The sequence below is a fragment of the Gracilinanus agilis genome, chromosome 4, assembly GCF_016433145.1.
Source record: "Gracilinanus agilis isolate LMUSP501 chromosome 4, AgileGrace, whole genome shotgun sequence".
In the NCBI taxonomy this organism is placed as follows: domain Eukaryota; kingdom Metazoa; phylum Chordata; class Mammalia; order Didelphimorphia; family Didelphidae; genus Gracilinanus; species Gracilinanus agilis.
The window spans coordinates 34200992-34226743 of NC_058133.1; the positions used below are offsets into that span (position 1 = coordinate 34200992).

The 25752-nt window shown below is 51.3% G+C and overlaps 1 protein-coding gene across 1 annotated transcript in view; it reads left to right on the forward strand.

Moving 5' to 3' along the window:
• ERI3 (ERI1 exoribonuclease family member 3) overlaps positions 1 to 25752 on the forward strand; it is a 126241-nt gene that overhangs the window by 69327 nt on the left and 31162 nt on the right. The window contains 1 exon segment of the mRNA XM_044674827.1: positions 4557 to 4629. Within this exon segment, the coding sequence (XP_044530762.1) occupies positions 4557 to 4629 (73 nt within the window).

Genomic DNA, 25752 nt, shown 5'->3' on the forward strand with positions numbered 1-25752 from the left:
GCCTGGACAAGGCCCCAGCCCCGCAGGGACACCCCTCCCCTCGTCTTAGAGTTGCCCAGCGGGTTTCTGTCTGGTACTCTGCTTCCCCTCCCTTCCTCTCCCCTCAAACCTGCTCTTCAAAGCACAGCCCCTTCCCCTGATGGGTCTGCCAATTCCCTGGGCCCATTAGCCAGCAGGCCATGGGGGAATGTTCCCCCACATTCCCCATTTAATGAGCTCCTCACTCTGGCACACCTGTTTGCCATCAGTGCTGTGGAGGGGGGAGGGTGGCTCCAGCCCACTTGGCAGGTGGGGCCGCGGGCTTGTTCAGCGCCAGAGATGACTCCTCTGCCTCCGGGCTGGGGGCTGGGGGTGTCCTTCGACCCTTTTTGCCCCCTGCCTCTGCTTTGTACTTCTGAGCGTGTAGCCGGGGCCCAAAGGCCAGAGGACTGCAGACGGGCAGAAGGGAGAGAAGGGTCTCGGTCTGTTCCTTTAGTTTAAAGAAGCAGCATGCCAGTGGTGCTTCCGTGGAAGTGGGGGAAGGAAATGCCCCACGAGCACATGTGTGGGAAGGGAGACCTCCCCCTGCCTCTTCTGTTCCCCATAATCCCATGACTCCTGGGGCCTTGGTGGGGACAAAGGACAGCGTCGCCATCGCCGCCATCACCGTCATCACTAGGCGACTCGTGTCTGGATAGTACTTGGCAAATCTTTACCTGCTTACAAGGTTTGGTTGGCTTTTTCTCTTTTTTCCCTTAGCCTCTCGTGGGTCCCCCCATGGGTAGCTAGAGACAGGGCTACCCTGAGGGAAGGCAGTAATGTTCCAGCCCCTCTTTGGAGCCAAGAGGGTGGGCAGGGGGGCACGGCTGTCCAAAGGCCCTGCCTAGGGAATGAAGCCAGTTATGTGTGCAAGAAAAGTGGTTCCATTTTACAGCCTAGGCATAATTGGCTCTTCCCTATTGGCTGCCAGTGACGCCATGCAAGCCCCTCGTAAAGCGAGGCCGGGCGGCCTGCACCTGTGGGCTGGCTGCGTGTATAAAATTTCATTTGACGGCAGCAATAAGCATGACCAGATGACAACAGGCCCAGCCATGCCAGCCGCCAGCAAATCTGAGCCCCTGTAAACCATGACTGGAATGGGGGTGGGGCGGGGCCCTCTTGGGGCTCGGGGGTGCCAGGGAACATGGGCACTGGGGCGAGGGCTCGGTAAGGAGTCTGCAGGCCGCACTCTGCCATCCATTCCTGGCCGTTCAGTTGGCTCACTTGGAGGAGGCCGAGCACCGGCTGCTCCCTTTCCCACCAGGGGCTGGGGGAGAACAGAGGACAGACTTCACTCTGCAGATGTTGCTGGAGTGTCTCCTGGGCCCAGATGCTGCCCCCAAGTCCCCCTCCTCTCTGTGCATGCTCAGTGCTGGGGTGCCAGGACAGAGGGCACCAGCCTGCCCTCCGGGAGCTTGCCAGCACGAGAGGAGCTTCCCTGCTTTGCTGAACGCACTCTTCGTTTGTGAATGCTCTGACTGTGTCCAGAGGCTGGCCTGACCTCCTGGCAAAGCCCAGCTGCCCTTTAATCGCCACTTCTAGAGTTTTGCCAGAATCGCTGACTTGTAGCCTGCAGGTGATATTCTGGCTGACTTAGAACATCCAGAGACAGACTCTCCTCCGCGGCTGCTGCCTGTGAGGTCCCTGCATGGTCTGTCAGCGATGGCCATCCCGACTCCGGGTCCTCGACATGCCCCCTGAGGGCAGCCCGGTGCTCTCAGCTTCCCACCCTGCTCCCCTCGGGTCTGACTTCCCTATCCATTAACCCTTTGTATTCTGCCCCTTCTGGCCAGAAGATCACACATTCCCCTTGGCAGAAGAAGGGGCTGAACCTGGAATTTTATGGGTAAAGGGAACTCCCGCGGGAGGAAATTCCCTCTGTCATTGTAGGTGGTCACCTCTTAGCACTTATTTGCCTTGAAGAGTCTCCTAGGATACTCCCTGCCTGGAAAGGGAAATGACTTGTCCAGGGTCACCCAGTCCCTAAGCCGGCCTCCCTGCCTCAGGCCAGCTCTCTTGTCCACTCTGCCTCTCTCGGCCTTCTGCTTGTGGTCTGATGCCACCGTCTCAGCCAAGGCGGCAAGCCTGCTGTGCGGTGGCCACGGCCAAAAACAGGCATGTGCCTGCCCTGGAGGAACTCGGTCCTCTGGATGATGTGATGCGGGAGGATACGCAGACAGCATAGCAGGCACTGTGGAAGAGACGGTGCTCACACGATGGAGGAGAGAGTTCTGGAGCAAGGGGCGTCTCAGCATAGGGAGGCAGCGGGGGACGCTGGGCTGGCCCTGGGACCCTGGGCAAGTCCCCTCCTTTCTCGACCTCTGTGTCCTACTCTCTCAAGTGGGAACGAGAACAGAGATGGGGTTGCTGATGAGGCTTTTGGGAAGGCAGCCCAAGGACAGGAGATTGCACATCTTAAAGCATAGCAGAAATGGGAGCCATAATCAAGGAAGATGAGCAGTCGGTGATGTGGAGAGAGGAGACGAGGGCGAAGGAGAAGCCTGCGGATGGAAATTGTCCCTGTCCAGGGCCCTAGGGGGCAGCAGCTCAGAGGGAGAAAGCCCAGCCCCTGGGCCAGGGGCCCACTCCTATTCCAGCCAGGGCCTGTGTTAGGCTCTGATCCCTGCCTTCAGGAAGCTCCCATGCCCCGGGGTGAGGCAGGCACACAGCATTGACACAGGAAGTCCAGAGAAAGCATTTCAGGGGCTTTCACAGACACTCTGGGATCCCAGGAGGCAGAGAGGAGGAAGAGCAGGCCAGGAATGAGGCACAGCTTGGACAAAGTTACAGAGATGAGAGCTGGATGCCATGTGCAGGCTGTAGGCTAGTTTGACGGGAACAGAGGCAGTGTGTGAGGAGGAATACTAGTCTAGAAAGAGATCAGAGCCCGAGTTTGGAGGGTTTTGTTGTGTAGACTGGAGGGGAGAAGGGGTCACTGAAGCAGAGCAACTGGGTCAGGCAGATCTTCACGTTAGGACTTCCACACTGGCAGCTGTGTGAAGGATGGAGCGAGCAGAGGATGAAGGCTGGGAGACCGAGGAGGAGGTTACTGACAAAATGAACAGCAAAGTGTGGCCTAACCAATAAAATACAGAGAGCTAAAGTTCAGTCCCGGCAGAGGCTGCCTAGGGCAGCCAGGGGGCACATAGTAGCCAGTGGGGAAAGGAAGAAGCCTGGATAAAAAGCAGGACTGAAGTGCAGGGAGGCTAGGATGCTTCAGGCTCTGAAGAGGAGAGGGCAGGACCCAAATGACCAATTGGGAAGGCATGTCCTGGGAAAGGTCAAGTCACCTGGTCCACATGACCTCTGTCCAAGACCCTGGTGCCAAAAGGTCTGGCGGACGAGATTGCTCAACAGTCTTGGGGAGGGCCATCTTAAAAGTGGTAGAGACTAGAGAGGGGAAACCCTGTAGACCTAGGGAGAGACCTAGAGAGGAGGGCCTGATGTTCAAACGGAGGGACTAGAACCACGTCTGCAGACTCTGGGCCCAGAAACTTGACAGTGACTCAGGGAAGCAGTGACCCTAGAAAGCTGGCCCAACTTCATCCAGAATAGGTCCTGCCAACCTCGGCCTCATTGTCTTTTTGGCCAGGGCAGTGCTGCCCATAGGGTTTACCTAGACTAGATCTTATCACACACAGTATATAATAGGCGGGTTGGCTGGAGAGGTGTTCAGGTTGGTGATTTCAGAACTAGGCAAGTAGCCCTGCAATCATCCTGAATGGTTCCATGTCCCTTTGCAGGGGTCCGCAGTGGTGTGCCCCAGGGATCTGTGCTTGCTGGAAAAGCCAGAGATGGCAGGTTTTGTAGATGACCCAGACCTGGGAGGGATGGCTGACTAACAGACCAGCTGTGGGAGGGAGAGGCAAGGAGCCAATCCGGGGTCTGTTCTCTCGAAGCATTTCTAATAATAAGAACTGTCCCAGAGTGGAATGAGGCACCTCGGGAGATGTGGGTTGGCTCCCATCCTTGGTAGTCTCTAAAGAGCCATGCCAAGGCAACGATGGCTCGTCAAATATGTTGGAGCGGGTATGTTTTTCTGCTAGGAATATTCTTATACTCTTGTGGGTGCTCTCAAAGCTGACTTGTAAAAGAAAATAGGCATCTGTTTTCCTGGGACCCTGGAGCATGGTGGCTGAAGCATTAATGGATGGGCCCTGAGGGTAGGAGTAGAGGATGATGTAACCCTCTCCCCAATCCCTTCTAAGGCTGTAGTTCCCAGCTTTCCCCCCAACCTGACCCCAGGCACTCACAGGCATGACTTTTCTCAGTGGGGCTCATCTCAAGTCCTCCTTTTGATCCATGAGGTCTCAGCTCAGGGACCTCTTCCTCCTTGAAGCCCATCGCGATCCCCCACTCATTCTCTCACCCCTGAGGCAGCTCCCAGAAGACCCAGGCAGCTTCCCCTTGGTCTTCATATCTTCCTAGCACCTCCTGGAAGGGCTCAGACACAGGGCTCTGACAGCCTTTGGCTTTCTTGTTTCTGCTTTGCCTTGGAAAAAGGAAGCTCCTGACCTGTTCTCTCTGCTCTCTTGCAGGCTGCCTGGGCAGTGCCACTACCTGGGGTTGCCAGTGGCTGATTACTTCAAGCAGTGGATTAACCTGAAAAAGGTACCTGTCTTCCTTGTACATGCTTGGATGCTGCGCCTTGGGGATGGGCATGGGCTCTGTTCTGCCAGGTCCTATGGAAGGTTTCCTTTGCCCTGGCCTGCTTTCTCCCCTAGCTCTGGTTGGTAACTTTGATTGCTCTCAGAGAGTAGGGAGTGGGCAGAGCTGAGCCCCCAGGAAGCCAGGCAGGATGGGGCTCCCCAGGAACTCTCAGCCAAAGCCAGACCCAACTTCCCCCGACAGGCCTTGGGACATTGGAGGTTTGAGAGCTGGGCTTCCCTCAGGTGGGTTTCAGGACTGCCCTTGACATGGGCTCAGCCTGTGGAAAGGTTTCTGGGGATTGCTGGATGGATTTGAGTTGATTGCCTCTGGCAGGGAGCCAGGCCTTTGGATCCTGCCCATTAGCCTCTCGCTGTGGGCACTGCCACCATTGCCTTCTGCCCATGGACCTTGTTACCCTTGCTCAAGTGTCTTTTCCTATTGGGCTTGTCCGTGTTGCCATCATAGAAGAGGTGAAGACAGGTGTCAGCACTGCTCCTCCGACAGTGTGGCCTGGCCATGTGGGGCATGCAGGGTGGCATGGCCGGAGACCCAGGCCCTTAGCTTCAGGGCCCTTTAGGCGGCCTCCATGAGATGGCTCAGCCATGCAGGCAGACTCTCGGCATGGGCAGAAGGGCTCGGGTGTGAGCCTGGGGTGCAAGACAGAGTTCTCAGGGGCAGAGATTGAACCCTTTGGGGCCATGAGAGCCAGGGGTGCAGACAGAGCTCCCAGGAGAGGAGGAGCAGAGATTCAGCCCTTTAGGGCTGTTTAGACTAACCCCCTCATTTACAGATGAGGAAATGGAGTCTTATTAAGGGTAATTATAGGTGGCTGGGTTGGGATTTGAACTCGGGCCCTCCAGAGCTAAGGCTAGATAAATAGTAATGCCTACATATCTACAAGTTCTTTAAGGTTTGCAAAGCACTTTACAAATATCTCATTGGATCCTCACGAGAAACCTGGGAGGTAGGTGTTATTATCATTCCCATTTTATAGATGAGGAAACCGATGCAGGCAGAGGTGAAGTGACTTGCCCAGGGTCCCTTAGCTGGTATGGTGTGAGGCTGGATTTGAACTCAAGTCTTCCTAATTCTCAGCCTGTGCTTTCTTTACTGTTAGACAGACAGACAGATAGATGGATGCAGGGATACATAGAGAGCGAGCTAAGCACTGAGAATACAAATACAGCCCCTCCCTCTCAATCCTTGCCCTTTGGGAGCTTGGATGTTGATGGGGGCCAACCATACCCAAAGGGGACCCAGACCTGGAGTCCTGGTTCTGGCCAAGGTGAGTCCTGGAGGTGGGCCGGGGCCTAGAGCGATGAAGCCAGAGTGAGAGAGATGGGGAGCAATGAGCAGGCCCAGCCCGGCCCTGCTCTCCTGTTGGGGCGCCATAAAAGGACCCAAGACTTGAAGGGAACCTGGGATTCTGGGACACAGAGGGAGGGCACAGCTAGTGTAGACATGGAGAGGGGAGATAGAATGGATGGTGGGGAGCAAGCGTGGCAGGGCGGCTGGAGGTGGATGAGGAAGGATCTTTGGTGCTTCTTGAGTTAGTGTGCCTGCCGCTCAGTGGTGTGGATTTGTTCGGAATTGTTTGGGGTGCTGACCATTTGCTTTGGGAAGGACTTTGGTCTGTGCTTGAGTGGGGGGCTGATGTCTGCTCCCGGGTGGGGTGGGCCGGTGGGACCCTGGCCAACAGTCTCCGTCTGGGCTGTCAGAGTCGATCTGGGGCCTCGATAGATGGGTGGCCCCGGAGGCTCAGCAGGCGCTGAGCCGCGTCGACCGTGAATGATTGCCCTGTAAAGTTCATTCCACTTTCAGGTGGATGGGCATCGGGGCACTGAGTGCCAGTGGGCGCCTGCTAGAAAGCGAGGACGCTTGGGTGTGGCAGAGACGGTGGTCACGGTGGCAGCCTCATCGCCTGGCCCCCAGCCCTTCCTCCCACTCCGGACAGGTCCTGCCCTTCCTGGAGAACTCCTCTGGTCCTTCCTGCCCCCCCCCCCCAACTGGAGGATCTGCCTCTTTTCCCATGAGAGGAGCCACAGGTAGCTTGGCATGGTCGCCGGGGGCAGGAAGGGCACCTAAGGGGGCACAGAATTTGCCTTCCCTGGGACTCTGGCATCTTCTCTCCCTGCCCCACTTTGCAGAGGAGCCGGCCGCTGGCCCAGATTTCCCAGGAGTCGTGGGAGGAGAGCAGAGAGTGGCAGGGCCCCTGGCAGCCCCTGAGCTCTCACATCATGAAGGATATGCTTGTCTGTGTCTGATCCTTCTTTCCCTGCCCCATGCTGACATTTATAATGTCACTGAGCCATCGTGAATCCCTGCCCTCCGTGGGGTCTCACTGAGGAGCCCCCCCACCCCACCTCACCTTGGGCCAATCCACGGTGGCAGGCTGGCCTTCCTGGAGGAGATTGGAGCTCCCTGGCATATGCAGCAGATGCCCAGGTCGCCTGATGCCCTGCCACGAGCATCTCCCGTGAGGGGCTTGAGGTCTGTGTAGTCCTTGTGGAAGGAACCCCGGGCTGGGGAGTCAGGAGCCTTGGCTTCTGATCCTGCCCTAGCCACCATCCTCGCCTCCCAATCTTGAGAATGAGAGACAGGTGGCTTGTGCCCTTTTGTGCCAGTGAGGTTTGCCCAGCCCTCCTCAGAGAGGGGGCTGTTATTGTGCTGTTTTTGCAGGTAAGGAAACTGAGGCTGAGAGAGAAGAGGAAACGATCTTACCTCAAGGCCTGCTGTAGGATTCAAACTCAGGGCTCCCTGAGGCTGAGGCCGATATTCTGTCCATGGTGCCATCTGGTGGCCCAAAGTGGGAGCAGTGGGTTTTGCAACAGTGTGTTAACCCAGGCTTGGCACCTGGCTAAGGTGACTCCCTGCAGGGGAAAGAGGGAGCTCCCCCCGCCCCCCCGCCTCCCCAGGTCAGAAGACCTCCTCTAGGCATGCCCTCCTGCTCCATCCTTCCAGGGAAGGCTCACACTGCAGAGCCCTGAGGAAAGGGAGCCCACCCAGGAGGGGAAGCCCAGTGTCAGGTCTTGGTCATAGGGCCCTGGTAGGCACTTTGCCACACTGGACACCTAGCAAGATTGGATGATTTGCCCAAGGACACACAGGAGCCACACAGGAGTGGCATAGGTGAGATTTGAACCCAGGTCTCCTGATTAAATCCAGAGCCCTGGCCAATGTTCCACAAGGTATTAGGTCTTTATTTCCCTCTCCCTGGCCCTAGACTTTTTTAAAAAGTTGGCAACTTTTGGAGATTCCTGGGCCCTCTGAGCCTGGCCTGGCACTCCCTCTGAAACTGAGCCCTCTGTGCTGCCCACTCCCAGTGCTGATGGCCAGCTTGGGGGCAAGCAGGTCCTTCCATGCACCTGCTGCTGGCCTGGCATTATCCCTGGTGCCCCCTTCCCAGGGGCCCCAGGCAAACACAAGCAGCTCCTTTTGATGGGGCTCTTCTGTGAGGCTTGGGCATGGGAGGGACTTGCCCAAGGTCCAGTTGGCAGCCAGACAGCCTGGAGGCCCAGGGCTCCTGCCTCCGGAGTCAGGACTGGACTGTTCTCCCCCTGCCAGCCCAGGCATAGGCCAGAGGCATTGTCTTATCTGAGCAGGGCTGGGGACGGATGGCCTGTCCTGGCCAAGAGCCTTCTCGGTTCTTCTCCTTTAAATATGTCGTCGTTGAACAGCTGTCTGAACTCTGCAATCTCTTTCACTCCTTCCCTCGCCTTGTTAACATGTGTTGCCTTTGGGGTAATCAGGGAAAAAATATTATGTCCTTTTACAATTACCGGGTTTTGGAATATTAAAATGTCTCGCTGCATCGGCAGTGTTATTTTGATTGGTATTCTAACCTTTGACTAGCCCATAAAGCGAGCCGCTCTTGGAGCCAATATTGCAGGGCTGAAATTTAATTCCGAAATGATTCCAGATAATAGGGAGACAGATAATATATGCATGAAGGATATTATGTTTGGACTGAATGCAGCAGGGCCAGGGCTGGGGAGTTGAATAATAGCCCAGAGTGAGTTATAATCTGTGGGACAGAAATACCTTCCTGTCAGGGCCAGAAGAGGAGCCCCTGGATCACAGGCAGCAGGAAGAAGGCAGGGGCCAGACCCCAAGAGGAGGGGCGTAAGGGTGAGTACTCAAGGTAATGCCCGCCTTGTCCTGTCTGCACCATCAGAGTACTCACTGCACACCCTAACACCAAGCCCCGGGACTTCTCTGAGGCAAGGTTGGGCCATCCAAGCCGAGCCTGGGGGGAAGCGGAGGATTCTACTAGGCAGGGGTGAGGAGGGAAGGCATTCGGGGTAGAGAATAGCCTGGGCAAGGGCATGGAGGCAGGAGATGGGAGGCCTCATTTGGGGAACATCAAGTTGGCCGAAACACTGAGTGCCTGAAGGAGAAGCTGTGCAAAATAAGTCTGGAAAGGTCGACTGAAGCCAGATCAAGCTGAGCAATTATATTTTATTCTAGAGGCCAGGGAAGGTTTTTTAGTGGCATGGTAATACAGTCTAGGAAGAAGGAGTCGGTAACCTGTTGGAGCCACCATTTTAAAAGGGCATCGATGACCTAGAGAGCTTCCAGAGGGGGCTGTTTGGGCTGGAGAAGAGGAGACTTAGTGATGAGCGAGGCTGAGATGTGGCAGAGAGATGAGCCTGGTTCTGCTTGGCCCAGAGGCCAGGAGCACCGAGATGCTGCTAGGATGGCTCTTGAGCCTGGGACAAGGAAGAGTGCCCAGAAGGGAAGCAGCGGCCCCACACTGGAGAATTGGTGCTTGTTGGGGCTGTCAGAGGACCCTCAGTGCAACCAAGGGCCCTTCCAAGGCCTAGACAACAGGAGCCGAGTGCAGGAAGTGCCCGACATAGAAGGCACACTGCCCTATTCCCTCTCGTGGCAGAGACTTGTCCCTGCTCCAGCCCACCCTCTTCCACCTTCCATGAATCCTTTGTGGAGGCCAGGAGCCCTGAGGCATAAATCCTCACCCCCTCAGGGACCAGCAAGAACCAACTTTCCAGGAGAGAATGTTGCTTGCCCTTTCCCATTCTGGACGCAGCCTCCCCTGGCCAGCCCCAAGGGGCATCTTCCCTCCTGGGCCCCTGGACACACAGACTGGATCATCCTAAAAGCGCTTTGCTCTAATTTAAAGGAACATTTATCAAGTAAAACAGACTTCAGGAAGCAGAATTATCACCGAATGTGGGAGTCTGAGCCCAAGGGTGGCTGCTTTCCCAAAGGCCATCTCAAATCTTTTTTTTGGAGTGTTCTCAGCAGCCCTCCAGGGACCAGCAGACACCCCAGAATGACACCAGTCTGGTTCTTGTGCACAGGTCAGGGCAGGGGTGGCAGACATCCCAGCCTCGTAAGTCACAAGAGGCCCCCGCATACACAGAGTGCAGCCACAGCAGCTTAGAATGCTTGACTGAATGAAATAAGATGGAATTTAATAGAAACAAAAGTGTGTAAAGTCTTACACTTGGGTTCAAAAAATCAATTCTATACGTATTGATAAAAACTGTAGCTCACATTTATATAGCATTGAAGGTTCACAAGGCACTTTATGTACATTAAACAAGCCTGTGAGGTAGGTGCTGTTATTAATGACTCAATTTGAACCCAGCTCCTCCTGACTCCCAAGTTCAGCATTCGAGATCCTGAGCACAGTGCAAGATGAGGGACATGGGAGGAGAATTGAAAAGATCTGGGGGATGGCAGGGGAATCCAGGCTGGCTCTCAGAAAGCTGATGTGGTCTCAGATGATGTTATCCAAGACCAGATTTGGGGAGCGGGGCTGCCCAGCCGTCCTCAGTCCTTGCCCAGACCAAGTCTGGCCTGTTACCTTGAGTTCTGCACCCTGTGTTTTAGGAAGGACATTCATAAGTTGGGGAATGACCAGGGTGGGAAGAGGCTTCAGAATCAAGCAGCGTGAGGATCAGCTAAGGGCACGTAGGGTATTTATTCTGGAAAAGCAAAGGCTTGGTAGTGGCGGAGAAGTGTCTCCACTTCCATTCCTATCACTGCTGCCATCAGACTTCTGACCGCAACATTCATCCAGATGTTCTCTCTTCAGTTAGTTACAAAGGATCTCTTCATTTCTCAGTACAATGGCTTTTTCTCAGGCCTCTTCCTCCACCTTCTCTGTAACCTTTACCTGGATGCCCTCTGAGTTTTTGTGGTACCGTTCTCACCTGGTTTTCCTCCTACCTCTCTGACCACCTCATTTCCGTCTCCTTTTCTGGATCTTCATCCAGGCTAAGGGTTGGTGTACAAAGAACTTCCCAGCAATGAGAGGTGTCTCAGAGTGGGATGAGGGCCTGGGGAGGTAGTGAGCTCTCCCTCATTGAAGATCTTCAGGTAGAAACTGGATGTCCCCTCATTGAGGGTCCTGTAGGAGGAGTTCTTATTCACTTAAATTTTGGGCTAAATGGCCTCTGCGTCCCCTTTCAGGATTCTGTGAAGTGGTTTTCTTATTTTATAGGCATGATAATAAGCACACCTGATCTTCCTCCAGCTGTAAGGGGAGGGAGCAAGCTAAACTGAGGACCAGTTCTTCTGTTGACCATTTTTGTTTGCTTTGTACCACTCCCCCCACCAAAAAGCTCTTTTTGTGGTCCTCTTGTCTCCCCAGCCTTGGCTCATTCTGCACTTTAGCCCTCCCAACCTTCTGCAAGGCCATGGTTTGCTGTTGCATTCTTTTGCCTCTTCCTGAGTCCATTTCCTGGATGTGATGAGTTCTTGGGCCTCACTTGGGGTCTCTTTGTCTGTCTCTTTGTCAGAAGGACTCCTCTGTGGCTTCAGAATTTCATCCTTAGAATATTCCATTCAGCCTGTTTTTACTGACAAGTCATCCTCCTTATGTTTCCTTGGAATCCTTTGAAATTTGCTCTCCCCAAATCTAGTGTAATGTCAGATTGTCCCCAGCATCCTTTATCATAAATTCTGACATTGAGGGGACCCTTCCCCCTGAAGATTCCCATAGTCTTCACCCGAGAACCATTTCAGGGGAGAGTGTTGAATATGTACACTGTGCTAAATGCTGAGGATACAAAGACAAAAATTCGATCCCTGTCCTCGAGGTTTTCAATTCCAGAATAGAACATCCCAGTATGTCACCCAGTGCTTAGTGCCTAGCAGGTGCTTAATAAATGCTTGGTGATTGACTTGATTCATCTGTCTTTTGAAGGGTGAAATCACTCTTAAAGCAAATCAAGTAATTGTTAGCTATGCTACTTTGAGCTCTATCAGATGTCAGTCAGTAAACATTCATTAGGCACCTACTTTATGCCAGGGACTGTGCTACATGCTGGAGATACAAAAAGAGGCAAAATATTGTCCCTGCCCTCAAGGAGCTCACAGTCCAGTGGGGGAGATAACATGCAAACAAATATGTACAAATAAGGTTATAAACAGGCTAAATAGAAAATAATGGAAGGGAATGGAATTAAGATGCCCAGATAATTGAATTTCCCTTCTCTCTGTCTCTGTCTCCTTCTGTCTGTCTCTCACTCTTGCAGACACACACACAACTGTTGTATCATACTAGGCTTGTGATCTGTTTCAAACTCTTCATCTGCCTCCTTTTCTGCTAGGCAGTCTGTTACAGACCCCACTAACAAGATTGCTTGTCACCCAAACTTCTCTTACCATTCTTTCCCCCCTCTGCTTCCTGAATTTCTTTATATTAGTGGATCTTCTTAATAGACTGTACTTCTCTGCTATTCTTCCTCACCAGGGCTTAGGAACAGCTATGGTTCCAAATTTGCCTCCTATATATTAGAATCTGTAGTTCACCCTGCACATTGTCAAAATAGACTTCTATATGTCTGGCAAACACTTCCGGCTCATTAGATGATGTGTGTAGCCATTTTGTTGTGTTCTTTCCAGTCCAAAAAATGAATGATTGGAAAAACAATTTAAGTGCCAATCACTGCTTAAGTGTTGGGTTTATGAAAACAAAAGCATAGACATCTCCCACCCTCGAGGAGCATACATTCTAACAGCAGAGACAATACACATAGAGTAGTGGATGGTGAATGGGACCATAGGGGAATAGATGGACCATCCACAAACAATGGCAGAATTGATTTGATCTGGCTTCGTGATTCTGAAACCAGAGGGAGAATGGCAGAAAAAAACAAAAGCAAAATAGAATTGAGCAGCTCTGCCTTCCTTCCATAGCTCTCTACTACCCCTACCCCAATTAGAGTAAATGTAGAAGGCTCAGAATCAACCATTCAGAAGTACAAATAGATGCCAATAAGTCCTAAATTATTTTAAGAGGAGTGAAGTGCCTTCAATCATTGAATAAAGATATGCTAAGAAAAAATAATTTGTGATTGACTAAAAAGAATCAGACTTCTGCACAACACAGCAAGCCAGTTTGGGATCATGAATTGAGTGGTGATGTTTGGTAAAGGACTCCTAAGAAGAAGTTACCCTTTTTGAGGGAGAATCAAATTTCTCTGCCCCTTTTCTTAACCAGCGTGATGATGTGAACTCCAAAAGATTGTAAGATTTGAAGTGAATAGATTCTAGACCTAAGAAACACACAAAAACAAACTAGATATGTCAAAGAAAGGCAGCTTCAGGGTTCTATAAATTCATTGACCCTCAGAGTTCAGGGAAGAGCTTTACCTAAAGGAAACTACGTGCAGCTTTCATGGCAGGTGAAAATTATTTCAATTAACCAGAATTTTTGATTTTTCATTTGGACTATTATATATTCTTTAGAGCTCAGTCCCCACCATGGTTTGAGGATTGTTTGTATATCAACTGGCTTTGCTATACCTACTTAGTGAATATCTTTTCTAAAATCCCGTTAATTTTGACTGATAATCAATGGAGAACACACCAGTGGGGGCTCAGGATCAACAGAACTAGAAATTTTACCCCCTTAGAGAACCTCTAGAACCCTATAGGGAAAATAAGTCTAGTTGTCCTCTAGGGACCCAACCCACCGATTCAAGTGAGAGTTGGGGGGAGAGGGATACGTACTTATCTATATTAGAACTATTCATATACACATTACTGCTTCCCCCACACTAGATCACCAGCTCCTTAAGAGCAGAAATTATATTCTCATATCCCTGCACTCAGATGTTTTAGTTTTACCAACATGGTACAAGCCCATCAGGTTCTATCATGCTGAAAAGGGTACAAGAACAACCTTACCAAATAGCCTGTAAATGCCATCTGAATGCCAGTCTAAGTTAGGAGAGGCTGATGAAGCCATCACTAACTGATGAATTCTTTTGCCACAGTAATTCAGTCCTATGAAGACTCTTCTATGACTACAGTGCTGGTGCATGGTGGCAAAGACCTTAATCTAATAGGCCTTTTAGAAAGTACGTACTATGTGCCATGTGCTTTGCTAGGTACTGAGGACAAACTTCAAAATGGCAAACAGACCCTTTCCCTAGGGAGCTTACATTCTTCTGTGGTTGGTAACATTACTGACTAGCCAGACTGATTCTGGAGAAGAGGTGGCCCCAGGGCAGGGACACAAGATCAGCCTAGAACTTTCCTGCAATTATTCACCTGCAGAGGACACTGAAAGGCTTCTCTGTGCAAGAGGGGTTAAGCTTGTTCCACTCAGCCCCAGGAGCCAGGTGTTAAAACACCTATTTTCTAGGTCCTGTGCTAAGCCCTGGGGTTACAAAAAGGGACAAAAGGCAGGCCTTGTCCTCTAAGAGCTCAAAGCCAGGTAGGATAAAGAGGAAATAATTCCAAGAGAGAAGGCACCTGAGTTTGGGGGGCCACCCCATCATATTTTTGGCTTACTCAGAATTTATGCCCCTTTCCTCCAAACTTGAGGTCTTCATACATTTAGCTCTGGATGGTATCCTGGATTATCTCCCACAGACCTCATCTTATAAATGGCTTTAAGAGATGAAGAGGCTCAAGGTCACCCAGGTAGAGTAGGTAACCTTTTACTACCCTGAGGCATGCCATCTTCTAGCCCTGTCACAAACCTTGAATGTTTGCTTTCCTTTTCACTTTGTCTCATTTTCAAATATGATACACATCCTCTCTAGGCACCAAGCTCCTAATCAGGATCATGGCCAAGAGTGGAACCCTAGATGTTTAGGATTGGTACCATCCCCATCCCCCAGAGCTCCCTCCCACGCGCCCCAGATGCCAAAAGAGAAGCTGTTTGGGGGCTCTTTCTGTTGGGCCCTTTCAGTGCTGCTCATGCCAGATCCAAGAGTGTTGGGGGCAGCCCAAGGCCAAGGACAGACCTTCCAGAAGCCGTGGCAGCCTGTGATCTAAGCATGATGGCCTCCTTCCTGCTGTGGGTATGGGGAGGAAGGCAGGGTTTTTATTTTTTCTGCTTTGCCTTCCCCTCTGCTGCTAGCCAGGACCTTAAATCTGATGAGGGAATGAGCAGGACTAGACCTCCCTGCACCTCCAGAAGATGATTGGTGACTATGAATTCTTATCCTTCCCTGATCCTCGAACCCTCTGCAGCCTTAAAAGGGAGGAAGTAGAAAAGAAAGAGGTGGCTCCCCCAGGTGCCTGAAAGGATCCATCTTCCACCCTGGCCACACAGAGGCTAGTAAGAGAAGCTGACAACCTCAGCTACTTCCATTCCAGGCCCTTGGGCAGCCCCTTCTTCTGACTGCAGGGTCCACATCTGTGGTATCAGGGCTCACTTTCCTCCAGTATTCTGCAGGATAAGTATCATTATCCCCATTTTACAGATAAGAGAACTGGACTTCAGCATGTAAGCTGACCCCACTGTGTCCCAGAGCTTACAGATGCCTGGGCCAGGCTTGGAACTTAATGGCCAATACTTCCCTCTCCTTTGACCACCCAGGCCAGGGTGATCATGGCCTTTAAGTACCTCAAGGGCAGTCAAGGCAAATTGACAAGCACTTAGGTACCTTCTATGTGCCCAGCATTGACCTAAACTCTTGGAATAAAAAGAAAGATAAAACATGGTACCTGCCAGTCTCGTGGGGTAGGCAACATGCAAACTCTACACAAGACAAAATGGAGGTGTGTGGAGTGAAATTCTGGGTGGGGCTTATACCCCAAAAATCACTCTGATGAGCAGACAGGAGACTTGATGCTGGCAGAGTTCATGTGGCTTTATTCAGAGGTAGGGGGGAAGCATAGAGTGAGGAACACTGCCTGGGTCTAGACAGCATCCTCAGAAACGGGGTTGTGGGGGGAGGGGAGAAGGGCCAGTATTCTCACAAAGGGGTAGGGCTAAGGGTGAGGGAATACTTGACCGGACATAGCCAGTATTCCTCACAAGGGGTGGGGGGAGAGAGAGGGAGAGGGAGAAGGAAAGGAGGTAGAGGGGGGAAGAAAGAGAGAGAAGGAGGGAGAGGGAGAGAGAGTGGGAGAGTGGCTCCACAGTCTGAGGTCTCAGAAACAGTGAGCATTGATGCCTGGGTTTATTCAGATTTTATAGGGATCCAACACAATGCTATCTCTACTTTTCCCATCGTCTGTATCTTATTCTGCACTCCTTCTTCTATTCTCCTCAGTTCTTTCCCAGCTCTTCTGACGTTTTCTAAGCATAGGGGAATGAATATTCCTTAGGTTTGCAGTTTTTAGTTGAGTCAGGGTTTTAGACTTGTCCAAGGATTTATCAGATTGCGACAATTCAAGCTGAAAACACTCTTTGAAACATTATTTGGAACATGTAGTCAAGATTTATAACTTGTAAGTTTTGAGTTTTAAGATTTCTTTGATAGGAATTAGGTCACCCTAAACTTCTTCTCACGGGAATAGAAGAAAGGGGAGGGGCAATCTTTTAGCCATATTGGAAAAAGAATATATTAAAGGCTTGTGTTAATATATATGTATAAAGCTGTTTGGGGAGGAGGTTTCTTCTCCTCTTCAAAAGTAGAGATTGTTATATCCTAGTGGAGGGCACCTCACTTCACTATTTTTCTATAGGAAGTTGCCAATCTATAACTAATCAATGTATATTGGGGAATAATGCATAAATTTCATCCCACCCAGGGGTCATTCCAAAGGGAAGGCACTAAGTTCAAGGGGTTGAGGAAAGATGGGACTGTAGAAGGTAGGATGGTAGCTGAGGCTCCAGGGAAGCCAGGAGGTGGAGATGAGAGGGAGAGCAATCTAGGCCTGGGGCACAGCTGGTGTGAGGGAGGACCAGTCAGGAGATGGAGGGGCATCCCAGGGACAACCAGGAGGCCAGTGTCACTGGGACAGAGAGGAGGTCGGGAGGAAGAAGCTTGGCTATTTCCATTGAGGGAATCTCCATCCTCCCTAGCACCCAGACCACCATAGGAGTGGGTCATCTTTGATTCTTCACTCTCACCCCCCATTAGCCAAGTCCTGTTATTTCTACCCTTGAGACCTCTCTCACATATCCCATCCCCCAGTGCAGGCCCCTATCACCTCACTCTGAATTCCATATTTGATGGCTGCCCAGAGTGCCCAGACCAGAGTGAAAACCCATGTTCAAATCTGGCTGCAGGCACTAGCTGTATGACCCTGGGCAAGTCACTTCCCCTCTGCCTTAGTTTCCTGTTTTTAAACAGGGATAATAATAGTATCTCCGTTTCTGGGTTGTTGCAAGGATTAAGTGAGATAGTATTTGTGAAGTACTTAGCACCATGCCTGGCCCATAGTAGGTGCTTAATGGATGTTTGTTTCCTTCCTTCCTGGAGAACCTCCTGAGCTCCCTGCCCTGTCTGTAGGGGGAAATGGGAGGGGGTGTTGGCTTCATGCTGGCTTGGGCGGGAGGGGGGGGGTGTTGCCCAGGGAAAGCTGGCATCAGGCTTCATTAGTGTGGGGGGAGCCTGGAGGTGGGGGCCTTAGGAAGGCTTAACCTTTGCCTCCTTCAGACTCTAATTGGAATCTTGCGAAATTAGTTGGAGACAGGGCTGCCTCTCACTATTGCTGTTCATTAGTTGGCTGATCGGCCTCCAGAGTTTCTGCTCCCTCACATTTCTGTGTCTGACAGGCCTGGTCCCTGGAGAGGCACCCAGACAGGGGATGGATGGACCAGGCATATGTCCGCCCCTCTTCCAGGTGGCTGAGTTTTGCTTCCTGTCCTTGGCCAGGACCCTCATGCTCATGCAGGGCTGCCCTGCCAGCCTGGCCAGGTTCCACCAGCCTCACCAGGTCGTGGGCCTGGCAAAAGATCCCAGGAATCTCCTGCTTACATAGGGCCAGCGCCTGGGTCAACTGTTTGGGCACATGGGACGGCACTGGCCAGGGCAAGGCTGGCTGCTTCTTGACTCGGAGGTGTTCAAGCGGGTGTATGATATGACAAAGATAAGAAGGTGGTGATTTTTCTTTATTTGGGAAGTGAGTGTATTCTCTCTTAAAAAGAAAAAGAGAATCTGTCAATTTGTCACCCATTTTTTAGGCTTTGTAACGAGTCTGAATTTATAGGGTTTGGGGCAGCTGGGTGGCTCAGTGGATAGAGCTAGGCCTGGAGATGGGAGGTCCCAGGTTCAAATGTGCCCTCAGATACTTCCTGGCTTTGTAATCGTGGGCACGTCACTTAGCCCCCATTGCCCAGCCCTTACGTCTCTTCTGCCTTGGAACCAACACTTTAGTATTAATTCAGAGACAGAAGGTAAAAGTTAAAAAAAAATCTACAGGGTGCTTCGATCCCGGGTGTGTGTGGTGTGTGCTTGGGGAAAGGGACTTCCCATCATCCAGGCCAAGCTTTTCCTCCTCTCCACCACAGGCAACCACCCAGGCCCTGCCTAAAGCCCTCCAGAGCATGTTGGCTTGGCAGGAGACTGGAGGGAGAGTCTGAACACCCCTGCTGGGGCATGTGCCTGAGCACCCCTGAGAGGAGGGCTGACCCGGCCCCCTTCCAAGGGGCGTCTCTCGATCCCATAAGCAGCTATTGGATGTCAGCTGTATGCAGAGCCTTGGGGTGGGGGTGGGGGGGCAGACTGTAGAGCCTGGCACAGGTCCCCTGGGGGCCGGTGTTTGCTTTGCCTAATGACTGCAGGCGGGTACCAGCTCCAGTGCAGGTGGGGGAGGAGGGGGCCTGGGGTGACTTTGTTATGCAATGTGCATATTATGCCCTCATTGTAGTGTAATTACGCCAGCTGCCGATGGGGAGTGTCATAAAAGGATATAAAATGCCCATTATCTGTCTAAAGAATTCCTCCTGTGTATAGAGAGGGCTTGTATTTTATTTTATTTTTATAGCTCTAAGGAAAAGAGACAAGCCTGGCCTCTGAGAGCCCTGTGGGAGGCATAGGGCCGGGCATAGTCTTGCAGAGGCCAGCACTGCCCTTTGAAGGGCCACACTGGGCACAGGTGAAGGGCCTTGGCCATCCCTGAGCCTCGGGTACACTGGGATGCTCTAGGGATAAGTCACAAGACTTAAGATGCTGGCCTCTCCCAGGCTCCAGCTCAGGGTCCTCCCCCACCCCAGCTCCCCGAAGGCTTTGGCACCAAGCCCTTAGAGAAGGTTCCAGCTTCTGCCTCCTGTCAAATTCAGTTCAGTCATTTGTTGGGGGCCTGCTGATTGCCAGAGCCTTTGGGTGCCACTCTAGGGCTGCAAAGTCACAAATGAAATCACCCCTCCCCTCGAGGGGCTTCTCCTGGCCTCCTCTTTCTGTTCTCTGTCACCAGGGCAGCTGTAGGGCCCCCAGCAGGGGCTGGGTGGGCTCTCTGTTCTTGTCATGGCTGCCACAGGCCCCAAGAGAAATGTGTTCATCTGGTGTGATTGCTGAGTGTTTCAGGGGCACGTTCAGTCATTGATTAATCAATGCCAGGGCTGCCCCCCCCCCAGGCCCAATCTGTGTCTATTAGGCCAGTGGCCTCACAGTGACCGACCGCTTCAGCTTTGTCTTTCCTGCAGCTTCTACCCAAGCCACAGACCCATGGTGGCAGGATCCTGGAATAGGAAGAAGACTGGAGAGGGAGAAAATCCTAGAGCACTGGCTGAGGAGGCTGGCCTTCTCCTGCTCCTGTGAAGGGGATGTTGGGTCTCCTCTAGAACCTGAGGGCTTGGGACCCTTGACCCCGCCTTTGTTTGGGAAAGAGAATGGGGATAGGGATAGGGTGGAGGAGAAGCTTAGCACCATAGCTTTATGGGTCTCTGCCTGGTTGGGGAACCTTCTGTTCAGTGTACACATCTGGGCTGCCAAAGTAACTGTCCCCCAGCCTAGGGACTGCAGGGAGATGAAGGAATGCCTCTTCCCCCTGGGCCGGGGAGAATCAGGGTTGTCTCTGCATCGCCCAGCCTAATGTAACCCCAGAAAGGGTCTGTGCCACTGGAGAGGAAGCCAGGCTGTTGTGGGGAATGGGTGGCAGCTACAGCTATAGCCAGAGCATAGTTTGATGTGGGAAGAGGACCCTGACTAGGAGCTCAATGGTCCAGCCGAGCATGGATGCTGCCACGTCTGCCAATGACTGGACATGAAGTAGGGACAGGTCCCAGCACTGGTTAGAGGTCAAGTAAAAAGGATGATCCTTGGTGGGATCCACAGAGTGGCAGGGGGGGGAGGAGGTTTCTTTGGGGGCTGGACCTGCTTCCGCAAGGGGCATGCCTGGAATTCTGGAGCCAGAGAAGGGAGTCTCTGTGGCCTTCTGTGGTCCCCAGAGTAATTGGCTCTCATCTGCCAACAAGGCCAAACTATCCAGGTTTTAAATGGGTGCTGCAAAGTCTCACGTGTGGCTGTCAGTGAAGGTACCAGGGCCCTGAGGTGGCACGCCAGAACTGGGATCCTTTAAGAAAAAGAATTTCCCAAACCAAGCACATTTTAGAGGTTAGCAAAACCAATATTTCTCCATCCTCTGCACTTATTCACCCTAATAGTTTGGGCCCCTAATTGGAAACGGGCTTTATTAGGCTCATTAGGAGCTTCGAATGACGGCAGGAAGAAATGTGGAGATGCATCAGGCTGGTGGGTACTAAATCTGTATCCTTAATTGGCCTGCTCCCTAATCAGGTGGGTCTGGAAGGGTTGCTCGGTTTGGCTCAAAGCTAGCCAGACCTGGAAGGCCAGTCCAGCTAACCAGCCCTCCTGTCCTCCCCACGTCTCCTAACCCCTGGGCTAGGTGTGGGGCTCCTTGAAGTGGCCTTCACACTCTCCAGCCCAGCTGGCAGCAGGTCCCCAGGATGTGGGGGCAGTGAGGAGGGGAGCCCCTTCCCAGAGCCTCATTGCCTATGCACGCGCCGTCCGGGCCTGGCGGCATGATTACCTCGCTGCGGAATCCGTCCCTGCCGGGGCTGCTGATAGCAATCATTGATTAAGAGGGTAATTGTCCTGAAAATTCAGATTGATCAAAAGGCAGAAATGATAACTTGTGTAACTGTGTTTAAAGCCACGTCCTGTCAATAGAGGAGCCAGAGATGGATCATGCAGAAAAAGGAGGGCGGAGGGGCTCTGGGCCCACAGCAATTCTTCTTGGGGGTCCGTATCAGGATGTTTCTTGTCAGTAACCTGGGCTATTGGAGATTCAATCACTTTTATCTTCCCCTCTCTCTCTCAATCCAAATGCCTTTTCATATTAGAAAATTAGAATCCGCTCTGCTCATGCAAGATTTATTAGCTCTGCTGAGCGATGGCACCCAAGACTAAATGATGGGGCTTTTCAGGGGCTTTTTACACGTTATGACCAAACTCGCAACTTCTCGGCATTGTCACAGGGAATGCAGGGCCTGAGGGAGCTGCCTCCCTCCCCTCACTCAGGGCAGCTGGGAAATAAATGTCCTCTGGGTCCAGTTCTCAGATTGGCTAAGGAAATTGGCTCAGTCCCACCTTCCAGCCCATTTCTATGGGCATTTGGGGGTTCAGGATGCCTTCTCTTGGCATCCAACCATCAGACATGGGATCTCTGGCCACTCCCTGAGGGTTGGTGGGACCAGGAGTCTAGCTGGCCTGCTCATTCAGTCAACAGGCATTCATTAAGTGCTCCCCACCCCCCAGCAACAAGAGCTCTCCCCAATCTGAAAGGGCTACATTAGGAAGGGATGGGTTCTTAGGGGTATTCAGGAGTCTGGAATGTTGTAGAGGGGATACCTTTCGAGAATCCATTGGCCACAGTGAGGTCTGTTCTGAGACCCCAGTTGTGATTCTGTAACCTGATTGCTGTATTCCAGTATTTGAAGAGTTGCCATGTGGAAAAGGATCCCCAAGGGAAGAAGGGTGGCAGCTGCTAAAAATCAGCATAGGCTGAATGGGAGAGAAATTTTCCATCCAGGAGAGCCTTGGGGGACATGCCCAGTCAAGGGGTTCGACCTGGGTGATGATCCACCATAGGAGACTGAGAAGGAGCAGTCAGATTGGCAGAAGGAGAGTCAGGAAAGAGCTAGGTCATAAAGGGAGTACTCAGAGAGGTGGTCCCCCATGTCAGTGCAGCAGAAAGGCTGCATCCTTTGTGAAGAGGATGAGAACTGAGAAGAGATCACTGGGAACTCAGGAGAAAGCAGTTTCAGTGGCATGATGGGGTGGAGGCCAATATAAAGGAGAGAGTGAGATGAGTCATATTGAGAAAGAAAATTAAAGAGGAAAAAAAAGGATGAGCAAGAGTGGAGACACCCAGTCTAAACTGCTTTTTCAAGAAGTCTCTCTTTGAAAGGGAGGAAAGCTAAGGTTTGTAAGACTGGGGACATGTGAGCATGTTTGTAGGTGATGGAGAGGGAGCCAGTAGTCAGGGACAGATTGAAGATTAGAGTTTCCAGGGGCAACCAGCTGGAAGAGAGACAGGATCAAGGCTATCAGCGGAAGGTTGACCTTGTTGAGGACGTGGGCACGTCTTCATCAGAGACTGTAGTAAAGAGGGAAATTGGGGCTGACAAGGGCTAAGAGGCAGTGAGGTAGTGCAGTAGATAGTGCCTTGGACCTGGAGTTGGGAAGACCTAGTTCAAACTCTGCCTCAAACTCTTACTGTATGACCCTGAGAAAGACCCTTAACCACTTTCTGCCTCAGTTTCCTCCTCATGTAGAGCAGGGCCCTTTCCAGCTCTAGATCTATGGCCTTGTGGTTTTAAAATGGAGAAAAGGGAGCTCAGGGTGAATTGCCTCCTCTGTTTTTTCTCATCATTGACTTTTCCTAAAACATGGTGCACAGAACTGATCACAAACTTCCAGTTGTGGACTAACCAAGGCATAATAGGTAGGCTGTTGGCCCTGGGGGGCAGGAAGACCTGTTCTTAAATCCTACCTCTCATACTTAGTGGTTGTGGGACACTGGGTGAGTCATTTGCCTCTGCAAAATAGGTGGGTTGGATGATGCCTTAGTCCCAAGTCTGTGAACCTGTGATAGAGACAGAGGCTAAAAAGGCTAGGCACTTGGGGTTGACTAACTTGCCCAGAGTTACACAGCTGGAAGTATCTGAGGCCACATTTGAGCCCAGAACCCTCCTGTCTCCAGATGTGGCTCGATCCACTGAGCCACCTACCTGCCCCTAAAGGCCTCTGTATGTGCTGTGACATGTACATAGAAATCCTTTTTTTTTTTTTTTTTTTTTTTTGGTGTTTAAGTTCGAAATAAAACATGAAGATTTTTTTATTTAAATATTTTATTTATTTATTTATTTTTAGGAAAATTTTCCGTGGTTACATGATTCATGTTTTTACTTTCCTCTTCACCACCACCACCAATAGCCAACGCGCTTTTCCACTGGTAAAACATGAAGATTTTAAAAATAAACTTAATTTTAAAAACCAACAACATGAAATGGCAACCCAGAGTCTGTGTGTACTCTCTCTGGAGGGCAGTACTTAACACGTTGAAACATGGAACATTTACCAGAACCATGAGACGACATTTCTTCACCTCAGCTCTGTACTGTCCAAATGCATCCCTCAAAGTCTTTTTGTCCTATCCAGCCAGGCCCAGCCTTTTGTTCACCAAACCTTCCTCCTCTTCTTCTTCAAGAAGGGTTTAATTGGGGGGGGGGGCAACTGAGTGGCTCAATGGATTGAGAGCCAGGTCCAGAGACAGGAGGTCCTGGGTTCAAATATGGCCTCAGACACTTCCTAGCTGTGTGACCCTGGGCAAGTCACTTGACCCCCATTGCCTACCCTTACCGCTCTTCTGCGTTGGAACCAATACACAGTATTGATTCTAAGATGGAAGGTAAGGGTTTAATAAATTTAAAAAAAAAGTTTAATTGCAGAAATTCCCACTTGCTGACTGAAGGACCCAAAAGCACCCTACTTCTCATACTCAGGATATTGCCTCCAAGGATCAAAATGGTCATCTCAGTATCACTCTATGGTCACTTATGCTGGGGGTGGGGGGTGGGGGGAAGGACCCAAAACCAAAGGGGAAACCAGGGATACAAGGCCTTGGTCTGGCTTGTCTAAGCTGTACAACTGAGAGATGTCCCAAGAAGACCCAGAAACTTGCACAGATCATATTTTTTAAGATCCATCAGTTGGGCATTCCTTCCTGCACAGTGACCGATCACCTGACCCCTACCCAGGGGACCTGTAAAGAGATTGCTTTGGCATTCCAGCAGGCTGGGTCCTTACCAGGATTGGAGGGTGTCTGCACATGCTCCATGGGATGGCCTTACTCCTGCTCCAGCCTCCCCTGCTGCCCAGACTACCATCCTAGGCTGCTTCCCCCATCTTCTTTGTGTGATGATGATTTACCTGAAGTCTAAGATTCTCCATTGGTCCATATGAAAAGGCCTTTTAGATGTGGCTCCGTGTTCTGGCCTTCCTGTGTCTTTTGAGTCTTGACTGTCACCCAGTTTGGTAGCTGTGTCCCAGCTTGTTGTCAGCTGAGACTTGATAGAAATGTCTCTTCTGCCTTTTTCCAGGTCTTGAAAAGAATGTTTCACAGCATGAGGCTAAGCATTGGAAGACTCCAGTTGACCTTTTTCATGGTGTGAAAGAGATGGGGATTCCAGGGGACCACAGTCTCAAGATGAGGCAACCGTGGGATGTGGCAGCCACAAAGACTAACAAGCTTTGGGGCTTCATTAAGGGAAGCAGAGCTTCCTGGAAATAAGGAGGAGGCTGTTCTCCTATCCTCTGCCCAGCAAGTTCCCATCTGGAGCATTGTGCCTAGACAGCTTCACCTTGGACGTCCCCATGTGACCCTGGGGAAGTCACTTGCTGTCTCTGAGCATGTTTCTCACTTGTGAAATTAAGGTGGTTGGACTAGATGGATTGGTACCTTCTGAGACTTGATCTTTGATCCTAGGAGAACCCTTTTAGATTCTGCTCTGATCAGATTATGTCCAAAATATGATGTTCTAGGCGCCAAGATTTGGCAAAGATGATAATAAACTGGAGAGAGTCCAGAGGAGGGCAGCCAGAGTGGAAAGGCCTTCGTTCTTCGTCTGAAGGAATTGGGGGTGACAGGGTTAGCCTGGAGATGAGAAGACTAAGCGGTGGGAAGGGGGTGGTGACATGATAGTGGTCTTCAGAGATTTGAAGGGGGTCATCTCATGGAAGAGGGATTAGACTTGTTCTGCTTGTCTTCAGGAATCAGGACCAACGTGTTGCAGGGAAGCAGATTCCTATTTAATGTCAGGAAAAACTTTGTAACAATGAAAACTGTCCCTAGTGAGAAGGGCTGCCTCAAGAGATGGTGAGCTCCCCATTCTTAGATGTCTTCAAGCAGAGACTCTTTATTGTGCTAGAATTCCTTTTGGGTCTGGGATGGAGGAGAAGTTCTAGCTCTGTGGTGTCATCAGGGCAGATTAATTCACAGTGCAGGTCTCTCTTGAGGCTTTCCTGGTATCCAGACATGTGCGGGGTTACACTGGGGTGAGAGAAGAAAAAGACCTACCCCAGTTGTGGACCTCTAGCAGCTCCCAGACAGCAGCCCAGACAGAGGGCGGTGGTTGTGTCGAGGGACAGGTGGGGGCTTTCTGGAGATGAGTCTTCAGCTGGACCTCTGAGTGACTGTAAATATAGGTGTTCCGTCTCTGCAGTTAGACTGCAATGACCTGGAAGGCAGGCCAGGGTCCAGCCCTGAGCCTGACCGAGTTACTGAGCTGCCCACAAAGCAGATTTCTCTTGTAGATTCTCAACTCGGAGGCCTCTTTGCTTTCTGCTGTCTCTGGTCTGTGAGCCACCGGACCTTCTACCTGAAGAAGGCTGGGGGTCTGGGGCCTGGGCTATCTTACTCCAGTTACCCCCTCTGTGAGGTGTTGGACACAGAGTACCA